General features: G+C 32.9%; 1 protein-coding gene across 1 annotated transcript in view; it reads right to left on the minus strand.

Moving 5' to 3' along the window:
• Sas10 (UTP3 small subunit processome component Sas10) overlaps positions 1-23,291 on the minus strand; it is a 226,779-nt gene that overhangs the window by 17,652 nt on the left and 185,836 nt on the right. The window contains exons 12-14 of the mRNA XM_090394074.1: positions 15,240-15,333; positions 8,440-8,543; positions 1,819-1,915 (exon numbers count right to left, since the gene is read on the minus strand). Of these exons, the coding sequence (XP_090250200.1) occupies positions 1,819-1,915; positions 8,440-8,543; positions 15,240-15,333 (295 nt within the window). The remainder of the gene's footprint in view (positions 1-1,818; positions 1,916-8,439; positions 8,544-15,239; positions 15,334-23,291) is intronic.

The following is a 23,291-nucleotide window of genomic DNA, read 5'->3' on the forward strand; positions in this document are numbered from 1 at the left end:
AGAATGATGGGCTGATTCTTTAAGAATATAACCTGTGAACTTGGTTTCCTGTAAACTGTAGTTGTAAGAGTATTTGAAGGTGACCGGATGAGAAGAAAGATAACTGGTTGTTTTCTTCCATTTCCATAGTAAACTTTATACAATGATGTAAGGAATTGATACTGTTTAAAGGTAAGGAGTCTTTGTTGTGCAGCCATACAGTAAAGATGTCATCTATATATCTTACCCAAAAGGATGGTTGAGGGAAAATAGATGAGGACTTTTTCTAGATGTTCTAAATAAAAGTTGGCTAAAGCAGGAGAGAGAGGAATTCCCATGGCCATTCCTTCTACTTGGCTGTAAAATTTATTTTGACATAAGAAATATCCAGAGTGTATTACGAAATCAAATAGTTTTATAATGTCTTCTGGAAAGATGTCAGCAAGTAATTTTAAAGTCTCCTTGAGAGGTACATTTGTATATAAAGATTCTATATCAAAGCTCACCATAAGACCTGTAGGTCACAAGTATCCTTAAAACATCAAATTTATTTTCTATGTTCCTACCAAAATCTTTCCATGACTTGCATTTAGCTTTCTTACATTTGTCTCTGTATTCTTTAAGAGCACAAGCTGACTTATTTGCCAGGAACTTTTGATATGCTTTCTCCTTTTCCTTCACTGGCTCTTTAAATTCCTGTGTCGACCAGGGAGTTCTGATTTTTCTATCCTTGCAGCCAACCTCACCACATGCCTCTCTGGCAGAATCAAAAGTTCCTGGCAAATAAGTCAGCTTGTGCTCTTAAAGAATACAGAGACAAATGTAAGAAAAGGTGAAATTGTTACAGCAGCAGTTTATTCAACAGCTGCAAAGGAATTGAAGGAAGTACTGAATGAAAAACACTGTAATAAACTGAGCAGAGGTGTGGTTGCTTTTGCAGGACAATACACCTGCTCACAGTGCTCATGAAACCCCAACAGAAAATATACAACTTTCAATGTCCACCTGACTTACCCTGTTCACTAGACCTGGCCCCACCTGATTCCTATTCCCAAATTTAAAGAAACATTTGAAAGGAACAAAATTTACCACTGATGAAGTCATATCTGCAGCTGAGGACTGGTTTGTGCAACACGAGAAACACTTTTTTTTTTTTCTCTCAGAGAATTGCAAATGATACAGCAGCAGTGTAACAAGTGTATAACACTTTATGGATAATTTGTAAGTTACACGATTCTACCTCAATTCCTTTACAGTGATTATCAACTTTTCAGCACACCCTTGTATGTGTATAATAAACTACTAAACATTCTGACATTATCTGAATATATATATATATATATATATATATATATATCATGAATTCGATGTTGATGAACATACCCAACTGTGTTCTGGTAGCAGGGAACTTATATTCAGTTTGAATGTATGTGTAGTGGTAAACTACTGCATGCTCCTTTCTCAGTATAGTTTCTAATGTTTATACCAATTTTATTCCTCAAGGAAATACGTAAATTGTAATTAAGTTGTATCAATTTAAAGTTTAACACAAATTGTTTATATAACATAATTAAAGTGAGAAGTTCCAGATTAATTACAGATTTCATAAATAAATGTTAAAATAATGGGGTTCCAATTTATGAACTTAATGAATTTATATTATGATATGTGTCCAAGTACTCTAAAATTAATCATAACTTGACTATTTAAAGGGCTCTGTATTCCATTACGTAAAGTTTTTTTTTTTTTTTTTATAATATAAAAATACTGTCAGTATTATATATGGCCAAAATATATACTCAAATAAAGAAATGAAACTTGCAAATAAATAAGGCTCACTTCATAAGAAATTGCTCGTTTTACTTCTGGGATGTCAGTACTTTCATTCATATCCTGTTTGGTTCTGGCTTCTTCCTGTTCTTCCACATCCACTTTACTGAAAATAAATAGTACATTTTTCTAAGAAGGTATATAATGAACTGCTCATTGAAGACAAACAAAAATGGTTTTCTATTCTGTGGTTTGCAATGCCATTTTTCAAAATGATGTTAGTCATATTATTTGAATAACATGACTCATATTATGATCTTGGATTATGAGATTATAATGTCTTATTAAAAAAAGTGCAAGTCATATGAAATTTCATAAAAAAATTAATTTATTTTATAATAATGTGTTTTTCATCTTTCCATGCACATATTCAGTTCAACAACCTTCCAAAGATAAGAAACTTGTCCGCATATAAAACTTAAGGATGACTAATCTTATATCCATTTGTCAAATGGATATAAGATTAGCCATCTTATGAAAACTACAAATTTTTAGGAAGTGGAGTATGATATTCTTCACATATGTTAAAGGAGGATTCAACCTGAGGTCTTTTCAACCAAAAGGATACTGTCATTACAACTGAGAAGGATCTCTGCCTCATGTTATTCATACTCAGTGCACACAGCATTTGCCTTATATAGAAGTGCTATCTCTGACAGGAGGTAGTTTATCAGTCACATAAACTACTTAGTTTGTGACTTTTTTCCAGACAGATGATGGGATTTTCCCCTCCTCTGAAAATTTAGGTTCATCCTCTGCTGAAGAACAAATCAGATTGAAGCCAAATTTTGACAGTCAGTTATAGGTAAAATTCTTGCCTGATTGTCAGACCAGACTTTTACCTTATAATAAACATTTGTGTTCACTGGAATATAATAAGCATCTCTTTTTAAACATTGTTGATTTAGAAGATGCAAATGAGGAGGTACAAAAAAAAAAAAAAAAACCTTTCAACATACTAATACAGAAAAATGCATTGCTTTAAATCCTATTTCCACTGTTATTTTATAATCTATATGATTCATTTTATCAAGATATTAAACCTAATTCATTATAATTTTATCCTACAAGTCTTCATGATTTTTTTAACTAAATTAATAATTCCTATCACTAATTATTAAAATCTGAAAAAAAAAAAAAAAAAACACTAAAAGTATGAAAAGAGAAAGAAAACAACTACCTTCTCAGGCAGTTGAACAACCTATACAGAGTTGTATTCAAAATATAGATAGATTCTGTAGCTGGTTGCAGACTACCATTCCAAAACAGTTGACATACTAACCAATTCAATGTGTAGTTAGTTCAGTGAAGGTTTGGTTAACTGAGAGATCAAAATATCTGAGCAGAATTTTTAGTGAAAAAGATAAAATTCAATACAAAAATAGAAAGTGAATAAGAAACAGTAAGTTCATGAACAAAGTAAAAGGAAAACCACCCAATTACTAATTTAATTGTTTAGAATTGGTTTAAACAATAATGGTTTTATCACTCACTAATCTTTAACCCAATTTCAACACAGTAATCTATTAAGAAGTAAAACATTTCATGAAAGAGTGGATATCACTGATGACAGGCAAAGTACCAATCTGAACAAATGACAATGTCATAATATTTAAAATAAAAATATTACACAGATTAGACATGATAAATATTCAAGAATGTAAGCGGAATTAGTAAAATTAGAGAAAAGCAAATGACAGAAAAGGGAGGAAAGACAATGACATAAATAAAATTATGAGACAAATGTAAGACGAGACAAATTAACAATACACTAAACAGGAAAAACACTGTTAATAAATATTTAAAAAAAAAAAAAAATATCATTCTCTCACACAACACTGCCACTTGTAAGAATGAAAGAAATCTTATACATTTGAAAATCAAGACATAAGCAGAAGATATAAGAATAAACATAAATAAATGCAGATGCCATTATTAAAATTATTAATATTGTGGCCTTCACTTTAATCCCCCTTCAGAAGAAAGTCCTAGAATTTCTGTTACATATGTTAAAGGACTATTAAGAAATTGCAAGACTTCTTCGCAGGTTAACCTACAGGTCTTTCTGTCAAATTCATAAACTAAATTCCTTCTTCATTTCTCCAAAAGACAAATCCCCCCCCCCCTCCGCCTCCTCATCCTAGTGTTTACAGAATCCCTTTATCTTGCAGCTTGTTATTGTGTTTGTTCTGCTCAGATTCATCTTGAAAAACATTAAGGGTATATTTTACTCCAAGTGTCGACTTATAATAGTATCCTTTACAGAGAGAAAAAGCATCCTAATCCAAGAAAGAACTTTATTTATGTGTATGTCATGAAATCACAACAGTGGTAAACTTCTTAAAAAATTTATTTGGAGCAGAGAGAAAGACAGAGAACAGGTATGCTATATTAATATATCAAGTTATATAATGACAGGTAAAATCACCATTATTAAATGAACTAGGTTTTTATTGGTTGTTAACAAATAATAAACATACAGAGAACAACAATTAACCTTATTGGGATAAATAAAGATGATGAGAGAAATGCAAATAAAATTTAAAAATAAAAAACCGAGAACAACTGTTATAGTATTAACAATCAAAACACAAGGAGTCAGGAAAGCATAGCACACATCTGTTTTCTAGCATTGTTTGGGTGTGATTAGCTCAAAAGTTGAAGAGAGTTATGTTAAGTGTTATAATCTAATCAAGGATTTCCAGACATCACTTAGGAAAAGTCCTTAGTTTGCCAAGAGACCCATGTGATGAATGATGGTGCTAGATTCTTTAGTCTGACAAGCAAGAAAGTTTGTCATACTGGCTTTGTTGCATTTGATATCATGATAAGCTATGCCTTGATTTTTTCTCTCTGTCATAAGCCATATCACTAAGGTATCTGAATACAAGAACATGGAGTTCTGTAAATCCCTGGATGCATGCCAGATGCTGACAAGTATTTGAATAATAATAATAATAAATTCATCTATATGATATACTACTGCTTGGAAGCATTTACACACAAAATACATCTACAGGATATACAAACTCCTGGATGTTTGGCATGGATGATGTCAGATGCAAACAGGTATTTGAATGATAGTAATAAATTTATCTATCTGACATGCTACTGCTTAGAAGCATTTATACACAAAATACATCTATAGGATGTACTTTGTGTGTGAAACCGATGATTTTCAGCTAAAATCGACAGGAACTTCAAAAGTAATTCATTGTTACGTTTTTTATGTAATAACGTTTAAGTATTAATTTTTTTTTTTTCCCCCATAAGCCTCAAATCCATGGTGTGTATGGATATCCACCATATTGTGGGTATTGTATAGTACCCATGAAAATACCTATAGAAAAGATAAAGGAAGACCATTTATGAGAAACTGTAGAAAGTTGGTGAGAGAGAGGTCACCAGTTAAGCAAATAAACCTCTTTTGGATGCAAACAAGCATTCTGAAGTGCACCATTCCCAAATAAGAGGAACTAATGTTTTAAAGCTAAGCAGAAATGTATTTTTATGAACAAATATAAATTTGAAGATCTTCTGGAGAAGTAAGAGGCTATGAATATTATGTATTTATGCCACAATAGGATAGATGTGAAAGTCAACCCAAGAAGAGAAAACTGATCTTTGCTAGCAAGTGGAATATTATCAAAAGTGAAGGAGAGTGGAGCATCGTCTTTCTATTGGGAAATAACACGGGATTGTGTTTTCAAGAACAGGGTAATCCATTAGCATGGATTACCCTGTTCTTGATGATATGGCAGAGGTAGTGTACTTCCCACTCTGACTAGGAAGGTTCGCCTAGACAAAAAGTTATTAATAAATACATGAAGATGTCCTCCGAGACCCAGGTTATAGAGGTCTTTTAATATACCATATCTCTGGGCTGTCATAAGCTTTTTTTCCATGTCAAAGAAAACTGAAACCAAATGTTCTTGCTTCAGAAATGCATCTCTTATACAAGTTTCTACGAACCAAATGGTCTAAAGTTCAACAATGTCTAAGGAAGCATGTTGTGTATTGGAGAGAAGATTGTTGCTTTCTAAATACCAGATAAGTCTGGCATCGATCATTTCTCTAATATCTTACAAAGACAGCTGATCAGAGCAACAGGTCATTAATTATTTGCTTGTGTTGGATCCTTTTCTGGTTTTGGGATAGTAATGACAACTGACTTATGCAATATCCAGAAACCCTTCCTCTGCAAGTATTCTGAAAGCAGCTCAACTCTGACTCACCTTAAAACTTTCATATATACTTTTTCCATTAAGTATGATTAATTTTTTACCAAAATTTGAATATATAACCATCAACAAAAGTATAATCCATATTGATGATTAAAAAATGCTCCGAATAGAAATCTGCAAATATTTACCGTTATTATTTTCCCAAACGATTGCAATATTTCCTACTTTGCTGTTTATATCTCCAACAAGAAACCAATTAGAACCTTCTATGGGACCATAGGCAAGAGATCAAATAAATCTCTTGTCCACTTTCCCCATATCACCCTACTTGAAATTGCCTGCTATTGAAGAATAATGCTAAATAATAAAATTTTATACTTGGGCAATAGATATCAGAAAAAGCTATGGTATGAAACATGAAAATAAACATTTTATTATTTAGCATTATCCTGCCTGTTTTAAGGCTTCCTCATCTCAGTAATACCAATTATGTCAAAATTGACTTCTCTAATATTGCTGACAGTTCTAATTATTTTCCATTGATACTTTTATTATTACTAAATTGAATAACTGTTGTAATAGATATGATATGAAGGCCAGCAATAAAAAGACAAAAACAATGAAAATAGGTAGAATCATTGAAAATATCAACTGTGTTGTGAATGGAGAACCTGTGGAACAAGTAAAACATTTCAGCTACTTAGGCATGATTTTTAGTGAAGATGGTAAATTAAATATGGTAATAGACAACAGACTCAACAAAGCCAGTATGGTAGGAATTGAATTGAATAAATTCATATGGAATAAGAGAGCAATTAGTCAGAACACTAAATTAGCTGTATAAGTGTTCGAACCAGTTTTAATTTATGGATCTGAGAGCTGTGTCAGAAATAAAACACTTGACCAAAGACTGCAGATATGAGAGTTCTGAGAAAGATCAGAGGCGTGAACAGATGGCATCGATGGCAATATCATATTAAAAACGAGGATATTAGGAAAGAACTAGACATCGTCAGCATCTGGAATGCGTTAGCAGAGCTAATCTCAGGTGGTATGGTCACTAAACAGAATGGAAAAGGAAAGATTAGCAAAGCGAGTGTTCTCTGCCAGTTTAGCAGGAAAACAACCCAGAGGAAGACCAAAATATAGGTGGATTGATATGGTACAAAGTGCATTAGACGATAGAAATATAAGATCTGATAATGTTGGAGTCTTGACAAGTAACAGACTGATTTGGATGAAAATTGTAGTAATGATGTAAATTTATTAGGATGAAAAAAGTTAGTAATGATGTAAATTTTTCATGTAGTACTATCATATCCTGTACACCCCTTGAGGGTCATGTCAGGAATTTGATGATAACTTTTATTATTATTATATTCTTTTGGTGCCTACCTCCACCTCATTCTACTGAGAATGCATTTTCAATCTTTGCCCTAGTTCTCTGAGAGTGAGGGCAATGTTTAACTGGAGTGCCTCAAATGGCATGAGATTTCATTGATTGGTGGTTTAAGCAACACAGAAAACAATTTAATTAAGTAAGCAAGCTCTAAACTACCAATGGTTCCATGTTAGTTCAGCATCCACTAAATGAACACTACCACATGGTGCACCTCATTATCAGGTCTACCATGAGGTGGGGCCTAGAAACTGGGTCAGAACACTTATTCAGTTCTTCATTGCTTACAAAGAAGATTGCCTCTTCCCATTTATCTAAGCTTTGATCCTAAGTAACCCCTGAATTATATTCAATTCAACAATGACTACTCATCTCTTCCCTTTAGTGTTAGGCTCAATGGCCTGTCACAACTAAGTAACTTGGTTTCTTATAAACTTACTTACTGCTTATGGAGCAATTACTCCTATCTGAAATGTTCACTTTGTAAACTTATAGCTAATTTTCCTCAACATAAAATACAGCAATTGCTTTCGGGAAGGTTTAAAGAAAACTTGTCTTTTACAATCCCTTCCACTATGTCTATACAGTTTCAGTATATGGATTTTACTCTACCACAAAAAAATGAATTACCACTGGCCAACTCATATATCCCATTCAAAATTTGAATGGGATATAAGAGTTTCAGGAATTCTTGAATGATTGCATTTCTACTTTATATAAATATCTATTCAACAATAATCTCCATGTTTAACAGGCAACATAGGAATAGGATAGATATACTTAAAAAGAACAGTGAACTGATTCCAGATGAGATCCCACTGATGATTTTGGTACTTGCAGAATTCACTTCATATACTTCGTAGTCCATTAGTAAATATTACACTAAGTAACTATTGGCTTTGCTAAAAGAACATCAGTAAATAAGTTTGATTATGTATATCTAATGTATATTTAAAGAAACAGCTGCAAGCAAACAAACACTTGGGGGAGGGGGTGGATACAGTAGTAATTAGAGATTATCTGAAGTTTTAATAAATTCCCACAAACCTATACTGAATTTCTTTTCTGGCTTGCTGTGGTTCTTTCATCTGTTCATATAATATAAAATTCTCCTTCTTGTCTTTAGTCTCAAATTTCTTGAAATGTTTTTTCTGAAAAAGTAATAAGATGAAATAAAAAGAAATACTGGAAATGAAATTTTACAATATAAAAAGAAAATTTGAAGATGCACGTTAGCCATTTTACACCACAGAACCATGAACTGAGTCCTGTGATACACCTGCCTCCTCCTGGGCTCAACTCCTCCATATCTATCCATCAGCTACCCTCTAAATCCAGATCACCAGATTCATATCTATATTACACATGAACAAATAATCTTGTATACTCCCAGTTTTTTCAGTGGTTATTGGTAAAGGTCTTGGATATTTGAAGGAGAGTTGAGATCCTGTTTAGTAGGAAGAAAGCAATTTTCTTCTTTCATCTTTGATAATACATCATCAAGAGACTATGTATGGTATTGGAGTTTTGGGCTTTTCTATTCAATGCAAAAAAGCTATGTCCTATTTCACAGGGTTTTAATAATACCAATTTACTGTAACAGATGGGGGTGAGACTTTGCATGGAGGTATCTCCACATTTGCATTGCTTTTATATAGACTGAACAGCTGTTTATTTTGCATATGGGGAAATACATCCATGCAAAGTCCCACCACTATCTGTCACAAAAAATTGGTATTAAAAAAAAAACTCTGAGACAGGACATGAACCATTTCCAGTAGTGATGAGAAGAGAAGCTATGAGAAAAAAAAAAAATAATAAATAAATAAATAATACAATAGAGGTATAGTACCTTACGTAGGGTCTGTCACTAACAAGATATCAAGATTTTGTATCAACAAGGAATAAAAAATGCTTTCTCCTTGCTAAATACTATTTCAAATCTCCTTCAACCTCCAAACCCTCTCCATTTATCACTCAAAAAAATCAGGAGAATACAAGATACTTGTTTATGTGGATAATCTTCTTGAATGGTAGGCAGAATCAGACAATAAGACTTATTTGTGACTATGGTCCCATGGAAAAATTCCTCCACTTCTACTAAGATAGAAGTGGAGGAATTTTTTTGAGGCTTTAGACAAAGCAACTGACACAATGAAAAAGGAAAGTTGGTCCTTGCTGTAACAAACAAACCAGCCAGGAGAGATATGCATGCCAGAACACATCAAGGACATAGAGAAATAGAGAAAACATAAATCAAAAGTATTAACATACTACTACTTTGCAATAAGAAACAAGGTACAACAATCCCACATTTATAACTTGGCGAATTTAGATCTCTGACACTGTTTCTCATCATGTAGCCAGCCATCATAATACAACATGAATTGCGTGTGCTCACTGTTATTAGTCTTTTTCAATTACTGTTATCATTAATTAGATTGTTGAATAACTCAGCCACTGTAATTTTTTTACTTCAACTCTCATGATGATTTATAAAGTACCTAATTTGTTTTAACCTTGTTTATCTCAGTATCAGCAAGGATATCAATATGACATTTATGTATCTCCAAATGTTTCCAGTCCAGTGCTACTTCTTATGCTGAAAAATATAATTAAGGTTGTTCCGTTAGCTTCCTTTTCATTTGATTCCCTATCAAAAAGAGTAGGCCTTGTATAACCAAGCGATAATCAGACCATGACACTTCAATTTTAAGCCTGTCCAAATTTGTGTAATGTCTAGGTAATTGCAGTAAAAATGTACACCACATACAAAGCTCTGGTTTCTCCTTCTGGGGTGCTTAAGGGTCAAAGCTGTATAACTGAGAGGAGACCTCCACACAGCCTTTAAAGGAATGTGGAGAACCAACTCATTAGTTCAGGGCTTCTGAACTAATGTCTCCAATCCTCACCTTCTTGTGGTGCACCCTGTGTGGTGTATAGCTAGATACTGAATGAACGAGGATGACTAGTACTCTGGAATTTAGCCGAAAATTGTAAAAAAAAAACCGCCAAAAATTGGCTTAAACCACAAATAAAATGAGTGTAAAACATGACAGAATTTCATGCCAACTGGGGCAGCGCTCGGATAAACAAAGCCCCCCATTGTTTTCACCAGGGCAAATAACAAAAAGTCAACTACTAGAACAAATCCAGAAACACGTGAACTCAACATCACCAGCAATCAAGATCAGTACTATTAATAAGAAATCTGAATGGCAAAGAAATGGAACTAACAGAAGAATTGGATAAATAACAAATCAACATAATAAGGGTGGCTGAATTGGATAAATAACAAATCGACATAATAAGGGTGACAAAAACTGGTGAAATCTTTCTCAGCATAAATACGAAATGAATAACAATCAGGGAAAAGAAGAAGTAGCTACAGTAGTGAACACTATATATAAGGATAATCTTCTTGAATGGCAGGCAGTATCAGACAATGAGACTTATTTGTGACTATGGTCCCATGGAAAAATTCCTCCACTTCTACTAAGGTAGAAGTGGAGGAATATTTTTGTGGCTTTAGACAAAGCAACCGACACAATGAAAAAGTAAAGTTGGTACTTGTTGGGGATCCAAATAAGAGAGTAGGAAATGAATGTCACACTTACAAAAATATTATGGAAAAATTTGAAGAAAAGAGCAAAGCTGATAATAATAGCAAATACCTGTTGGATTTCTGCTCAGGACATGGACCAATGTTCCAACATAAAAATATACACAAATTCACATGAATAGAAGAGGCAAGGAATAAGAAAAGTCTCATTGACCATGTTATTGTTGCTAGTCATGTTTTCTCCCTGGTGCAGGACACTTGGGTGTTCAGAGGATAAAACTGAATTTAATATTGAAAAGAAAACCATGTAAGAAAGTTTTAAAGCGAATACAAGTTGAGCAAATCTCAGATGTGAACTGTAGACTAAAATACACAAACATTATTCAAGAAAAAAAGAGTTTGACAACAGAAAAACCAAAAATTGGAGATTCAGTGGAAAGCTCTGAAGAAAACATTGCTTGAGTGAGGCAAGTGGTGAGGTCATCTGCAAAGATAAAAAAATCAAATCATGGTGGGCAAAGGAAAAGAAGAAAGCATATCGAATGTTTCTGGTCAATAAGTCAGCTTGTGCTCTTAGAGAACAAAGAGACAAATGTAAGAAAGCTAAACACTGTGTAACTTGTTTAGCTAAACAAAAGTCACATTAAGATGACTGGAATTTGATGATGTATATTATCACTTGAAAAATCCAAGACATACTAATTCTAGTTTATGACTAGAATTCTAATTTCTTCTATAGTTGTTGGTAGTTTTTCCACTTGGTTATACCATAAATTAAATACTTGGTTTAATCCTTTATCCAAGTGTATGCAAACAAAATTTGCACCTGAAATATAATCAGGACAGGCCAACTCGTATATAGAAGCTAATGACTTCACATCACTTGCCTTAGTATCCCATAATGTAAAGCACGTGATGTGAAGTCATTGACTTCTATATACGAGTTGATCCAGTCCTGATTACATTTCAGGCACAAACTTTGTTTGCTTACAATTGGATTAAGGAACCAAGTATATAATTTTTTGGTATCTTTAATTTATAGTATAAACAAGTGGGAAAACTTCCAACAATGGGGGGGCCTTGTTTAACCGGCATGAAATTCTGTCATGTTGTACCATCACGTTTTATATATATTGTGGTTTAAGCAATACGAATACAATTTTGTCAGCTAAATCCCAAATTGTCAGTCCATTCTCGTTCATTCAGTATCCAGGTAGATACCTAACAGGGTGCACCACTAGATGGTGAAGATTGGACATTAGGTCAGAATCCCTGGTTGGTTCTCCGCATTCCTTTAAATATTCCTATGTGGAGGTCTCCTCTCAGTTATACAGATTTGACCTTTAAGCAACCCATATATTAAGTTTAACTTTGTTATTATATACTGTTGTCCAAAACATAAGGACAACACTATTTCTGAAAATTACAACCACAAATTTAGATAAATCAGCTTGTGTTAATTTGCATAACTAACGATTTCAAGTCGAAAGCACGTACACATTAAAATTGCACACAACGGGATCAAGTAGGAGTACTCAACATAATAAAAGACAAAACGCTGTGTTAAGCAAATTGTGTTTGAAGGACGCTATTTTCATGAAGGAATTAAGTTGCAAACTCGAATGTCTTGTAATGTCTCAAAGACATCATCTAGATCAGTGGTCGGCAACCTTTTTAATATGAAGGGCGCCATGACGCTCGGAGGCGCTGCATTGCAGACTCCTCCTGATTTAAATAATTAAACTTAAAATTACAATTGGCATGAATGGTTTTGAAATGTCTTTCTATATTACTTTTTTTAGAAATAGCCACACTATTATTGCATAATAAACAAATACATTTGCCATTATGATTGATAAAGCAAGGCACTCGCATCTGACCTGATAGATACATGCTAATTGTTAACATGAATATTCTTTTTGTATGGTATTTTATATTCATTCATATGTGACAAAAATATGTTGTAAAAGCGAGGTAAATAAAATTATGTTAAAATTTTTTCATTTTTCTTAAAAACAACTAATCATAGAATTTCTAAGCCTTCAGGCTTAGAAATTTGATATATTTGAAATGAGAGAAAAAATGCCTGTGTCATGAGCCCTCCATAATTTTCAAATTTTATATTGCACTCTTCATATTAAAAAGGTTGCTGACCTCTGCCAGATGTGCTTTACATTTATGGAAAATACTAAGGAAAGAGGTCTGGAGCTTGCACCACCTTTACTATGAGTTGTCCATAAGGCACTACTTATGCTTGCATTCACCAAAACTCTTGTAGTTTCTATATTCGGCTATGAAATAATGTTGGATAACATATTCACTTAATTTGTACCATCATGTATTGTATTTTCAGTGTTTTTTTCTTTATGTTTTCTTGCATTTTAGCACATACCAGTAATGAATGTATCTCTCAGATATACTGCGATCTACACTGCAAAATTACCGCTGCAAGCTCCAAAGCAATTTACAATAATTTCTCTGAGGGCGCACTAAAAATTCACAGCTGGCGCCAGCAGGCACTGTGTTGCCGACCTGTGATCCTCTGTTCTAGATGATTTCAAGCAGGAAAGAATTATTGAAAAGCTTGAATAAGGCTGCAGAATACTAATTTTGGCAGTGAGTTTGCATTCTCACACAGCATGGATGGACTTTCATATAAAAATATTAAGATTCTGTCTTTATTTTGTTACTATTTAGACGACTCAACTATTTTAAACTATTTATAAAAAACATTGCTAACTTGAAATTAATCAAGAATAGTGACTTGAATGAATTCAAAATGAATTCTGTTCGTTCTCTGACAGAAAAACTGCACTAAAACGTTCCAAGTTGTAACAGATCTGATCATGATTCTTTATTCTGTAACAAAATCAACAAAAATTAAACGTTGACCATCAAAGAGTATTTGGTTTTGCTTGAAATCTTGCTGGTATGCAAGTCGATTCCATTCAAGCACAGTATACAGATATCTCAACAAACTATAGCAAGACATCTGTGATCTGATAACAGATCTGATCATGATTCTTTATTCTGTAACAAAATCAACAAAAATTAAACGTTGACCATCAAAGAGTATTTGGTTTTGCTTGAAATCTTGCTGGTATGCAAGTCGATTCCATTCAAGCACAGTATACAGATATCTCAACAAACTATAGCAAGACATCTGTGACAAGTAGGCCTGTAGTCTGTGTCCCTTTATCCAAAGCTCATCGTACAGCACGTTTTCAGTGCTGCTGTATCATGCCAATTGGACAAGACACCACTCTGTCTAGACACCATATACTCTACAAATGAAAGTCCTCCAATTCTAGGTGACACATGATCTAGTGAAAGGTACTACTTACCATCGCAAAAATTTTCTTAAAAGAGATATGGTGGTGCTGGGATCACGGTGTGGGGAGGCATTATGCTTAATAGACACACTGAGCTAGAAGTGCTAGATTCACTATGACTGGTGAACAATATTACAACAAAGTTCTTCAATGTCATGTTTGTTTGTTCCTTGGTGCTGCAGGTAAATAATTCATTTTTATGGATAACAATGCCACATTACATCTTACACGAAATGTGGAGATACTTCTGGAGACTGAAGATGTTAATCAAAGCCAGCATGCTCCTCAGTTCTCAACCCCCATACAATAAGTAATGGATGCAACAGGAAGGTGCATTGCATCTTCAGTGTTTTTAAAATTCTCCTTCAGGAAACAAGGCCTAATCCTTGTTCTGAAGGAGAAGTGGCCAGTTTGCCTCAAGATTATGAGAGCTGCACCGCAGTTTGGGGTGGACATATGCCATACTGAAATGTCTCTCCTTATAGTGTTCTGTAAGTGCTATACATTATTGTATGAAATTTATATCACATTTGACCATGGTCATGAAATTTTTTTTATACAGGTAGAAATGTGGTTTGTCCTTAGGTTTTATACACCAGTGTATTTACTAGTGGTAGTCATTGCTTGATAAGTTCCTTTTTTTTTTAAACTAATAACATCATTGGAGCTAATAATGAAACATTAAGAATAATACAATCCTTAAAATTACATTTAATTTACTGCCTACAGAAGTGCTGTTAAACTCCAAAACTTCGAGTATTGTAATGAAAAATGATATAGCTGATTTATGAGGGTGAACTGCCACTTAATTTAAATGCAAACAGTCACTGTTCTTTCTTATTAAAGATACATATATGTATATGGTAACTTGTTATAGCAAGAGTTGACTTTGAAATGTGTATTCTATCAATTATCCACAAAATTCTCAGAATGATAAAAAAAAAAAAACAAACCTGTCCAATATCCATTTCCTGTGAACACTTCCGTTTTTTTCTTTTAAGGTGTTTTTCCTCAGTCATTAATCCATCTTTCTTTTTCTGTATTTCACTGTAAAAATTAATACATTAGTATAGCTAATTCATATTAAGCAATGTAGTGTTTTAATTATACATTTCCCTATGATATATGTATGCATGCAACACAGACTAGTAAATTTTAATTAAAAAAATTTTTTTCCCCATTAAAATTCTGTGGAAAGTAACCAATTTCACTGATAAACAGATGGTCCCAGTCAGTTAGAATTTAAGGGTTTGAGGTACAAGGATAACTCAATAATTTTTGGAATTCATGTATTTAAACTGTATATTCATTTTTATTGTTTCATTATATGTCATTTATTCCAACCACCTCTGTCCTCTGGAACAATCTTCCCCAAATAACTACAACCTGCAATGTTTAAAAAAACTGAATAAACTTCTACCTAAGCCATAATTATGCATGCATTATGATGGCAACTGTTTTGTGGTGTAGAAGAATAGGCATTAAGATTTAAAAAATATTTCTTCAAGAAATCAATTTTCTGGCACTCCAGTATTACATTTACCCTTGAAAAGGATAAATCACAAGAAATAAACAAATATCCTCTCAGAATATTTATCTCCAGTAAGAAATTAATGGTTCTCTTTCTATATTGGTGTGCTGCAAACAAATTCACCGGGTATTACACACATAAGCCACTAAATGTGGAGTATAACCCCAAAATATAGGGTACTGAAATGTTTGCAAATCTTGTTAAAAAAAAAAAAAAGCTTGAAACACTTTCTTCTCTAAAGTGTTTCTGAGACGACTATGTCGTGAGCACTTCTCTAGCATGTATTCTTAATTATTAAGCAAAGAACATCCTTAAATGGGTAAAATCCAAAGGAACTCAAAGAAATTGAGCATTTTTCTCTCTCTTGAGAGAGAGAGAAATGATTAGTTTTAAGTTTACCATGAATCTGGAAATTTGTTCTCTCTTTCTCTGCATCTGCCAACCAAGAAGTCTGCAGATCACTATTCCATATAAGATGTGCCTCTAAATGTGAGTCCTTGGGAAGGTTCGATTGGTTGCCACAAGCAAATCCTATCAACAAAATCAGCTACTGTCCTCTCTTGAAGATAAGCTTGTCCTTTACTGCTACCAAGTATTAACCAAGCTCCATGCTCTTGCAATCAATCAGACCACTAAGCTGAGAAGTAAATCTCTAAACATCAATATTATATTTGACTTATAAAACCTCATTTGTAATTGCCCAACATGGAGCTGATGATAGCCAAAGAATCTTTGGGATATGAAACTCAATGAAGTATCTTTAAATAAAGCTCTGAAGTATTGTACTATTCAAATCTTAATTGAAACTATGTTAATTTTTAGAGCTTCTTTTTTATATGTATATATTTATTTCACTAAAGTTTTACAGGCTCTTTACCCAGGCCTATGCAATTGGAATTTAACTATGCCACATACATGAAAACTAACTTTTCTTTTTATATATTTTATTAACAAAGTGTATATATATATGTATGTGTATATATATATATATATATATATATATATATATATATATAAACACAACATATAAAATAGAATTATTAAGTTCATAACCTTAAAGCATTGGGTCTTCCAGCATTAAATACAACATATCTGAAAAGGCAGAAGTCAATATATCATGATCAGATACTCAAACAGACTTTCACAAAATATTTGGTAAATATTGCTCTGAAAGATCAGAACACAAGTTTCTCATCAGTCCTTAAATTTATTAAGGGAAACAGTAACAACAAATGTTCTTGCTCACAATCACACAAGAAAACTACATCTAATACCTGTGTATATGTTACTTTCTCTAGCATATTCAGTTACTACTTGAAATAAGTACAGGTAACCCTCATATAATGCAGTCTACAAATTTTAGTAACCCTTGTTCAATGTGGTACTTACACAACGTGTTTCGATATAACACAGTCTACAAATTGTAGTAACCCTTTATCTTTCGTATATTTTTCACCGCGACTTAAAAATCAAATTTTATCTTCGTTAAATTTGTAGTCTGCCCATATCACGCATGTAATTATAAGTAGCTAATTTATATTAGGGGAAATATCCTTTAGCATGCATGTATATCAATTGTTTACCATATGAAGTTGATAATTGTCTTTGTTTTCTGCCAGGAAAGCGCATTAAAAATCATAAGTGTGTTAATCTCAAGCTGAGCACTTGATTTTCTAGTGAGTTTCATACATAATTAATATGTAATGCTTTTTTTTTTATGTAAAAAATTTATTTTTATACTAATGGTCACTAAAATTGCAACAAAAGGGAAAAAAACAATTGAAGAGAAAATTCATTTCCCTCGAAGAAAAAAAAATAATAAAATCTTGGATCGGTTGAAAAATGGAGAAAACTAGGAGTTGTTTCAAGGACTCTGAATTTAAATGAATCAACAATTCAAACAATCAAACAAAATGAACATGAAATCCGAGAAAGTGTTATTGCTGGGTCAGCAGTAAGTGCAAAGTGCGTTGCTTGTGTATACGATATTCTAATGGAAAAATGGAGAAATCTCTAATGATTTGGATAGAAAAGATTGCACTCAAAAGAAATTCCTTTGTATGGAAATCATAATAAACAAAAAGCTTTCAAAGTTTATAAACATTTAAAAGAACTTGATGAAGATTCTTCAAAAGAAAGCTCTCAGCGTGGATTTTGTGCCAGTAAGGGTTATATCTGTGTTTTGCAGTATAATCTTCTTAAAATATCATTGCTCTGATATGTTTTGTGGGGGGGGGGGGGGGGGGGGGGGGAATTTCATGAATGGTTTGTTTATTTGTAATTTCACTCAGGCCGAGGTTGTGACTTTTTTTTAAGGAGCTTTTGGAGGATTCTGATTGTGTGTTGTTATGATCATAGTTCAAAAATTTTAAAAAGTGGTTTTCTTTGCATAATCTTAAAATCCAGGGCGAATCAGTAATTTTTATACTATGTATTTGTTTCATAGTTTACATGAATTACCTGAATTAAATAAAACTATATTTCTGTTGGATATGTCATTTTTGTTTATATAATTTTAAAAAAAAAGGAAAAAAAAAAACGATTTTGGAACATAACCTACTTTTTCTATGTGATCCAAGTCTCGCATAACACAATTTATATAACGCGGTATTTCTATGGAACCTAACATTATACGAGGGTTACCTGTGCTACCAAATATCTGAACAGTCTACTCATAAAATTCAGCTATCCTGCAAAGTAGAAAACAACATATATGGAATATTCCAGTGTTTTTACTTGACAACTGTCAGTTCTACAGACAATGAATAGTTTTTCATCCAATTTTCACTGAAAAAACACTAAAAATTACACCATTGAAGATACATAAACATTTCAATGGGAACTTAAACATATAAGGAATCCAAAAAATATAGATTCATTCATTATATTATTCCTTATTTCTTAAAGGGAATTACTTCCAACTATCCCTTATATTCTTTCATTTGTTCCATTTTTTATGCCTCTTCACATATATATAAATCTCCCTTCTCCCAAATGCATCAGCTGCTCATTTTTTTATATCACATCCGAGCATACAATAGATTCTACAAACAATGAATAGTTTTTCATCCAATCTTCACTGAATAAAAAAAAACTACAAATTACAACAGTGAAGATACATGAACATTTCAATAGGAACTTAAATATATAAGGAATCCACAAAATTGAGAAGAATCTTCTCAATTGCAACTGCATGAAATAACACCATGACAGCCATGTATCACAACCAGCAAAGAGAAGTTTTTTCGGTAATTGCAGACTGGGTACATTTGTTTGCAGTGTGATGAAGTTTCTTTACCACTTGATTATTTCATTTCACTCGGTATGGAAAAAAAAAAAAAAAAAAAAGATTACAGGTATTTTAATTCCAGTGCTGTTGAAAAGTATGTACATCTTACAGATTCTTCATACTACTGAATAACAAGCTACTTCCACCAATGACTTTACCCATGAGACAGGGTTAGGCTTAACAGCCTCACTAATCAACTATTAATAGCAAAACTACAAACATTGCTGCCATTATTCTTTTGACAGTAAAATATTGCTTTAACATAATTTTATCAAAATACCAATATTTTTATATTTTATTTCATTTTCAATTATCTAAACTAGGGGTTCGCAACCTGAACAGTCTACACATCTCGTCATAAAGACTAGAGATGTAGGAATATTTATTTACTCAGTTGATATACATTTAAAAATAAAAATAAAATAAAAATCTCCATCAGGGATTTTCAGAAAACCTTGAAGAGGATAGGCCTGAATATGAACAGATTAGTGTTTATTCCATGCCGTCTACAGACTGCAAGGATTTACCATAGAGCAAAGCTAGATCTTCTCGACGAGAGGATATTTGATACTAAACGCACTCTGGCTTTTTTATTTAGTAAAAAAAAAAACACGTTATCTCAAAAAATTGAACAATCTCTAGATAGCAACAGTCGGAATCTTCTTAAAGTGAGACGTGAATCTCAAGCCACCAGAATTCAAAATAACAATAAACTGAAACTTATTAGAAAATTTGAAGCCTTTAAACAAATACAAAGAAATTCAACGTCTTTGAAACCACACCTCCATCCCGACCAAGTTGTTATTAATAAATGAAGTTATAATCTTTCTGATGCAGAGAAAAGTGTCCTCGGTAAAGGCCTAAATTTTATTTTTTCTCCCAGAATTATTACTTACAAAGATCGAAAAAGCTACCTCCTTTCTTCCTACCCAAGAGGCAAACCTACTCCGCATTGAATCAATTTTCATCATCAATAACGCCAAACCTCCAACAGACAACATCTCTTCATCAGAATGACAGGCTATTAAGAAGTTACAAAACAACAAAAATATAATTATTCTTCCCACAGATAAAGGCAACGCCACAGTTGTTCTTAACATTGATGAATATCATAACAAGATAATGGAATTGTTACAGAGTGACACTTACTCGATCCTCGAGAGAGAGAGAGATCCCACCCATGAACTCCACAACCGGACCAACAATCTACTCAGAACTACCTCTCAACTTCCTAGAAACAAACCCCTTTCTCTTCGTTCTCTCCATCCGCTTATTCCACGATTATATGGACTACCTAAAATTCATAAGGAAAATATCCCACTTCGACCTATCGTAGAAGGAATTGATTCTCCAACATATAACCTTTCAAAATATCTGGCTAAATCTCTCAAATGTTTTTCCGGTAAATCATCGTGTTTTATTAAAAACTCTGCAGATTTTATTTCATGTATAAAAGATATTATTATTAAGGAAGATGAAATCATGTCTAGTTTTGATATAGTCTCCTTATTTACCAATGTTCCTACAGACGAAGTTCTTGTACTACTCAAAGATAAATTATCTAAAAAGATCATGGCCTTACTTACTCAATGCATCTACTCAGGATACTTTAAGTTTCAGGACACCATCTATAAACAAAATTATGGCCTTGCAATGGGCAATCCATTGTCACCTGTACTTGCAAACATCTATCTAGAAGATCTGGAAGTTAAAGCCATCTCTTCTTATCCTCTAAAACCAAGAATTTGGAAAAGATATATTGATGACATTTTCCTGATTTGGGGCCATGGCCGTGAATCTCTCCTGAACTTCCTAGAAGTTCAGGAGAGATTCACGGCCGGGTCTATACATGATCGTCCTTTTCTAAATCCATTCTGTACTTCTAGAATAAAGTTTTCAGAATATTTCATTAGTTTGTTATTTAAGATTCTGCTATATATTTTGTAACAGGGATTTAGTATACTGATACCTCTATAGTTTTTAGGGTCATCTCTATTACCTTTCTTAAAGATAGGATTCACAATTGCTTTTTTCCATTCTATTGGGGGGATATCAGTTGAGTAAATTTTATTTAAAAATAATAAGAGTCTTTCTTTGAATCTTGTTCCTGCGTATTTATATAGTTCTGAACCTAGCTTATCTTCTCTAGGTGATTTTCCGTTTCTTGTTCCTTTCAGGCTGATTTCTAATTCTTCTTCAGTTATTTCCTTTTCATTTTCATTAATTTTTTTGCCAGTTGCCTTTTTTAAAATACTTGTCTGTCCACAGTTCCGCGTAGTAATTTAGAAATTCTTCTAATTTCAATTCAGTGTTTAATTTTATGTTTTCTTTGGTATCTGCATTTAATGGTTCAAAATCTTATATACATTGGGTCTTATTTTATATAAATCATGTTCTAAATTAGAAACAAATTTATTCCATGATTCTCTATGTCTTTTTCTGACTTCTCTTTTAGCTATGGCTCTTAGTCTTTCATAATGGGCTTCTTTTTGATTATTTCTTTGATTGTATCGTCACAGATCTTCAGTTTTTTTCTTTTATTGAATTTTTTTGGTCTTTCTTAAGCTTTCATTTGCTGCTGCATTTAGTATCGTTTTTATATTAAGCCATTCTATTTCTATTTCTTCATTTTGTTTTATTTTATCTAGATATGAAACATTTGTTCATATAGCCATTGTACATTTGTATCATTCAATAGTCTAGTTTTATAAACAAATGTTTCAATTTTTCTTTCTGTTCTTGTTACTTGTAGCCATTAAGGTGGTAATCTTAATTTTATTTTAACAAGGAAGTGGACACTGCTTATTCCTCTGTGAACTCTAACATCTAGTGAAAATTTTGATGTCTTTTCATTTAATATGAAGTAATCTATAAAGAACTTAGAACAACAGAACTTAAAAAAACTCAATTTTCTCAGGTCTACTTTTCAATTAAATGGTTATTCACAAAAAACAATTGACAAATTCCTATAAAATCCACCTACTCGCAATAATGAAGAGACCAATAGGGTGAAAGGTAATATTTCTATACCATACATAAGCTCTGTCTCACCGAAATTGGCCAAGGTTCTTAAAATACAACATAAGAACTTTATTTATTCCTCTTCCGAAAATCTGCTCCTTATTGAGCCGTCCGAAACCTAGACATCACAACCTTTAATATCCCGGTGTTTACCAGATTTCGTGCAACTGTGATATACCATACTTTAGCCAAACAGAGAAATCGATCTAGTTACGCATTGAAGAACATAAGAGAGAGATGTCAGTTACAGGAGAACGCGAGCTAATGAAGAAAACCTTAGCCATACAGTCCTATGGGACAAGTCTAATAACATTTTCTGTTGCCACGATGAATTAGAAAGAAAGATAACAGAATCAAAAGGAATCATTGTCAACCCCCAAACATCTGAAAAACAACCTGAGTTACAACCTTTCAGACTGTCGTGTTACGATCAAATACTGGCGTTTCCGAGATGCTATAGGCATGCACACGCTCAACAATGAAGCCAACAAGAGAACAGTTTTAAATGTGCAGACTTCAACGTTTCAACATTGAATATATATACATTAACAGTGGCTACACAGGAATAGTTTTAAAAAACAAGGTGGAATACGAACACTTCATCATTCACAAATACAACGAGCCGCGTGATGTCATATCGCGAAGTATTAAAACAGTAAACATTTTTTATCAGAGTCATGATTAAATTAAAGATATTAATTCAGAAATTCATGTAATAATCTTAAATGTCATTTAAGATTATTACATTAAAGATTACATTTAAGATTAGTATATAAAATATTGTGTGATTGTGATTTTCCTTATTTTGGGCAGACAGATAAATCTGTCAAATTGCATATGGAAGAACACATGAGGGACATTACAAGAGACAGCGAGCCAGTGCATTAGCAAATCATATCTTTTCTCGGCTAACCCTAATGATGAAAACCAAAGTCACAAAGTCTGCTGGGAAAAATCTACTAACATCTTCTGTTGCAATGATGAACTAGAGAGAAAAATCGTGGAATCTAGAGAAATCATCTTTAATCCTGTTCATCTAAATAATAACTTGAGCTACAACCTCCCAGATTGTCATTCAGCTGTAATCATGTACTGGCGTTCACGAGATGCTACTAGCATGCACTTTCCCAACAATACAACTAACGAAAGAACAGCTTTCAATAC

The sequence above is a fragment of the Typopeltis vanoorti genome, chromosome 6 (assembly GCF_054136105.1).
Source record: "Typopeltis vanoorti isolate ZY-2024b chromosome 6, IOZ_Tvanoo_1.0, whole genome shotgun sequence".
Taxonomy (NCBI): domain Eukaryota; kingdom Metazoa; phylum Arthropoda; class Arachnida; order Uropygi; family Thelyphonidae; genus Typopeltis; species Typopeltis vanoorti.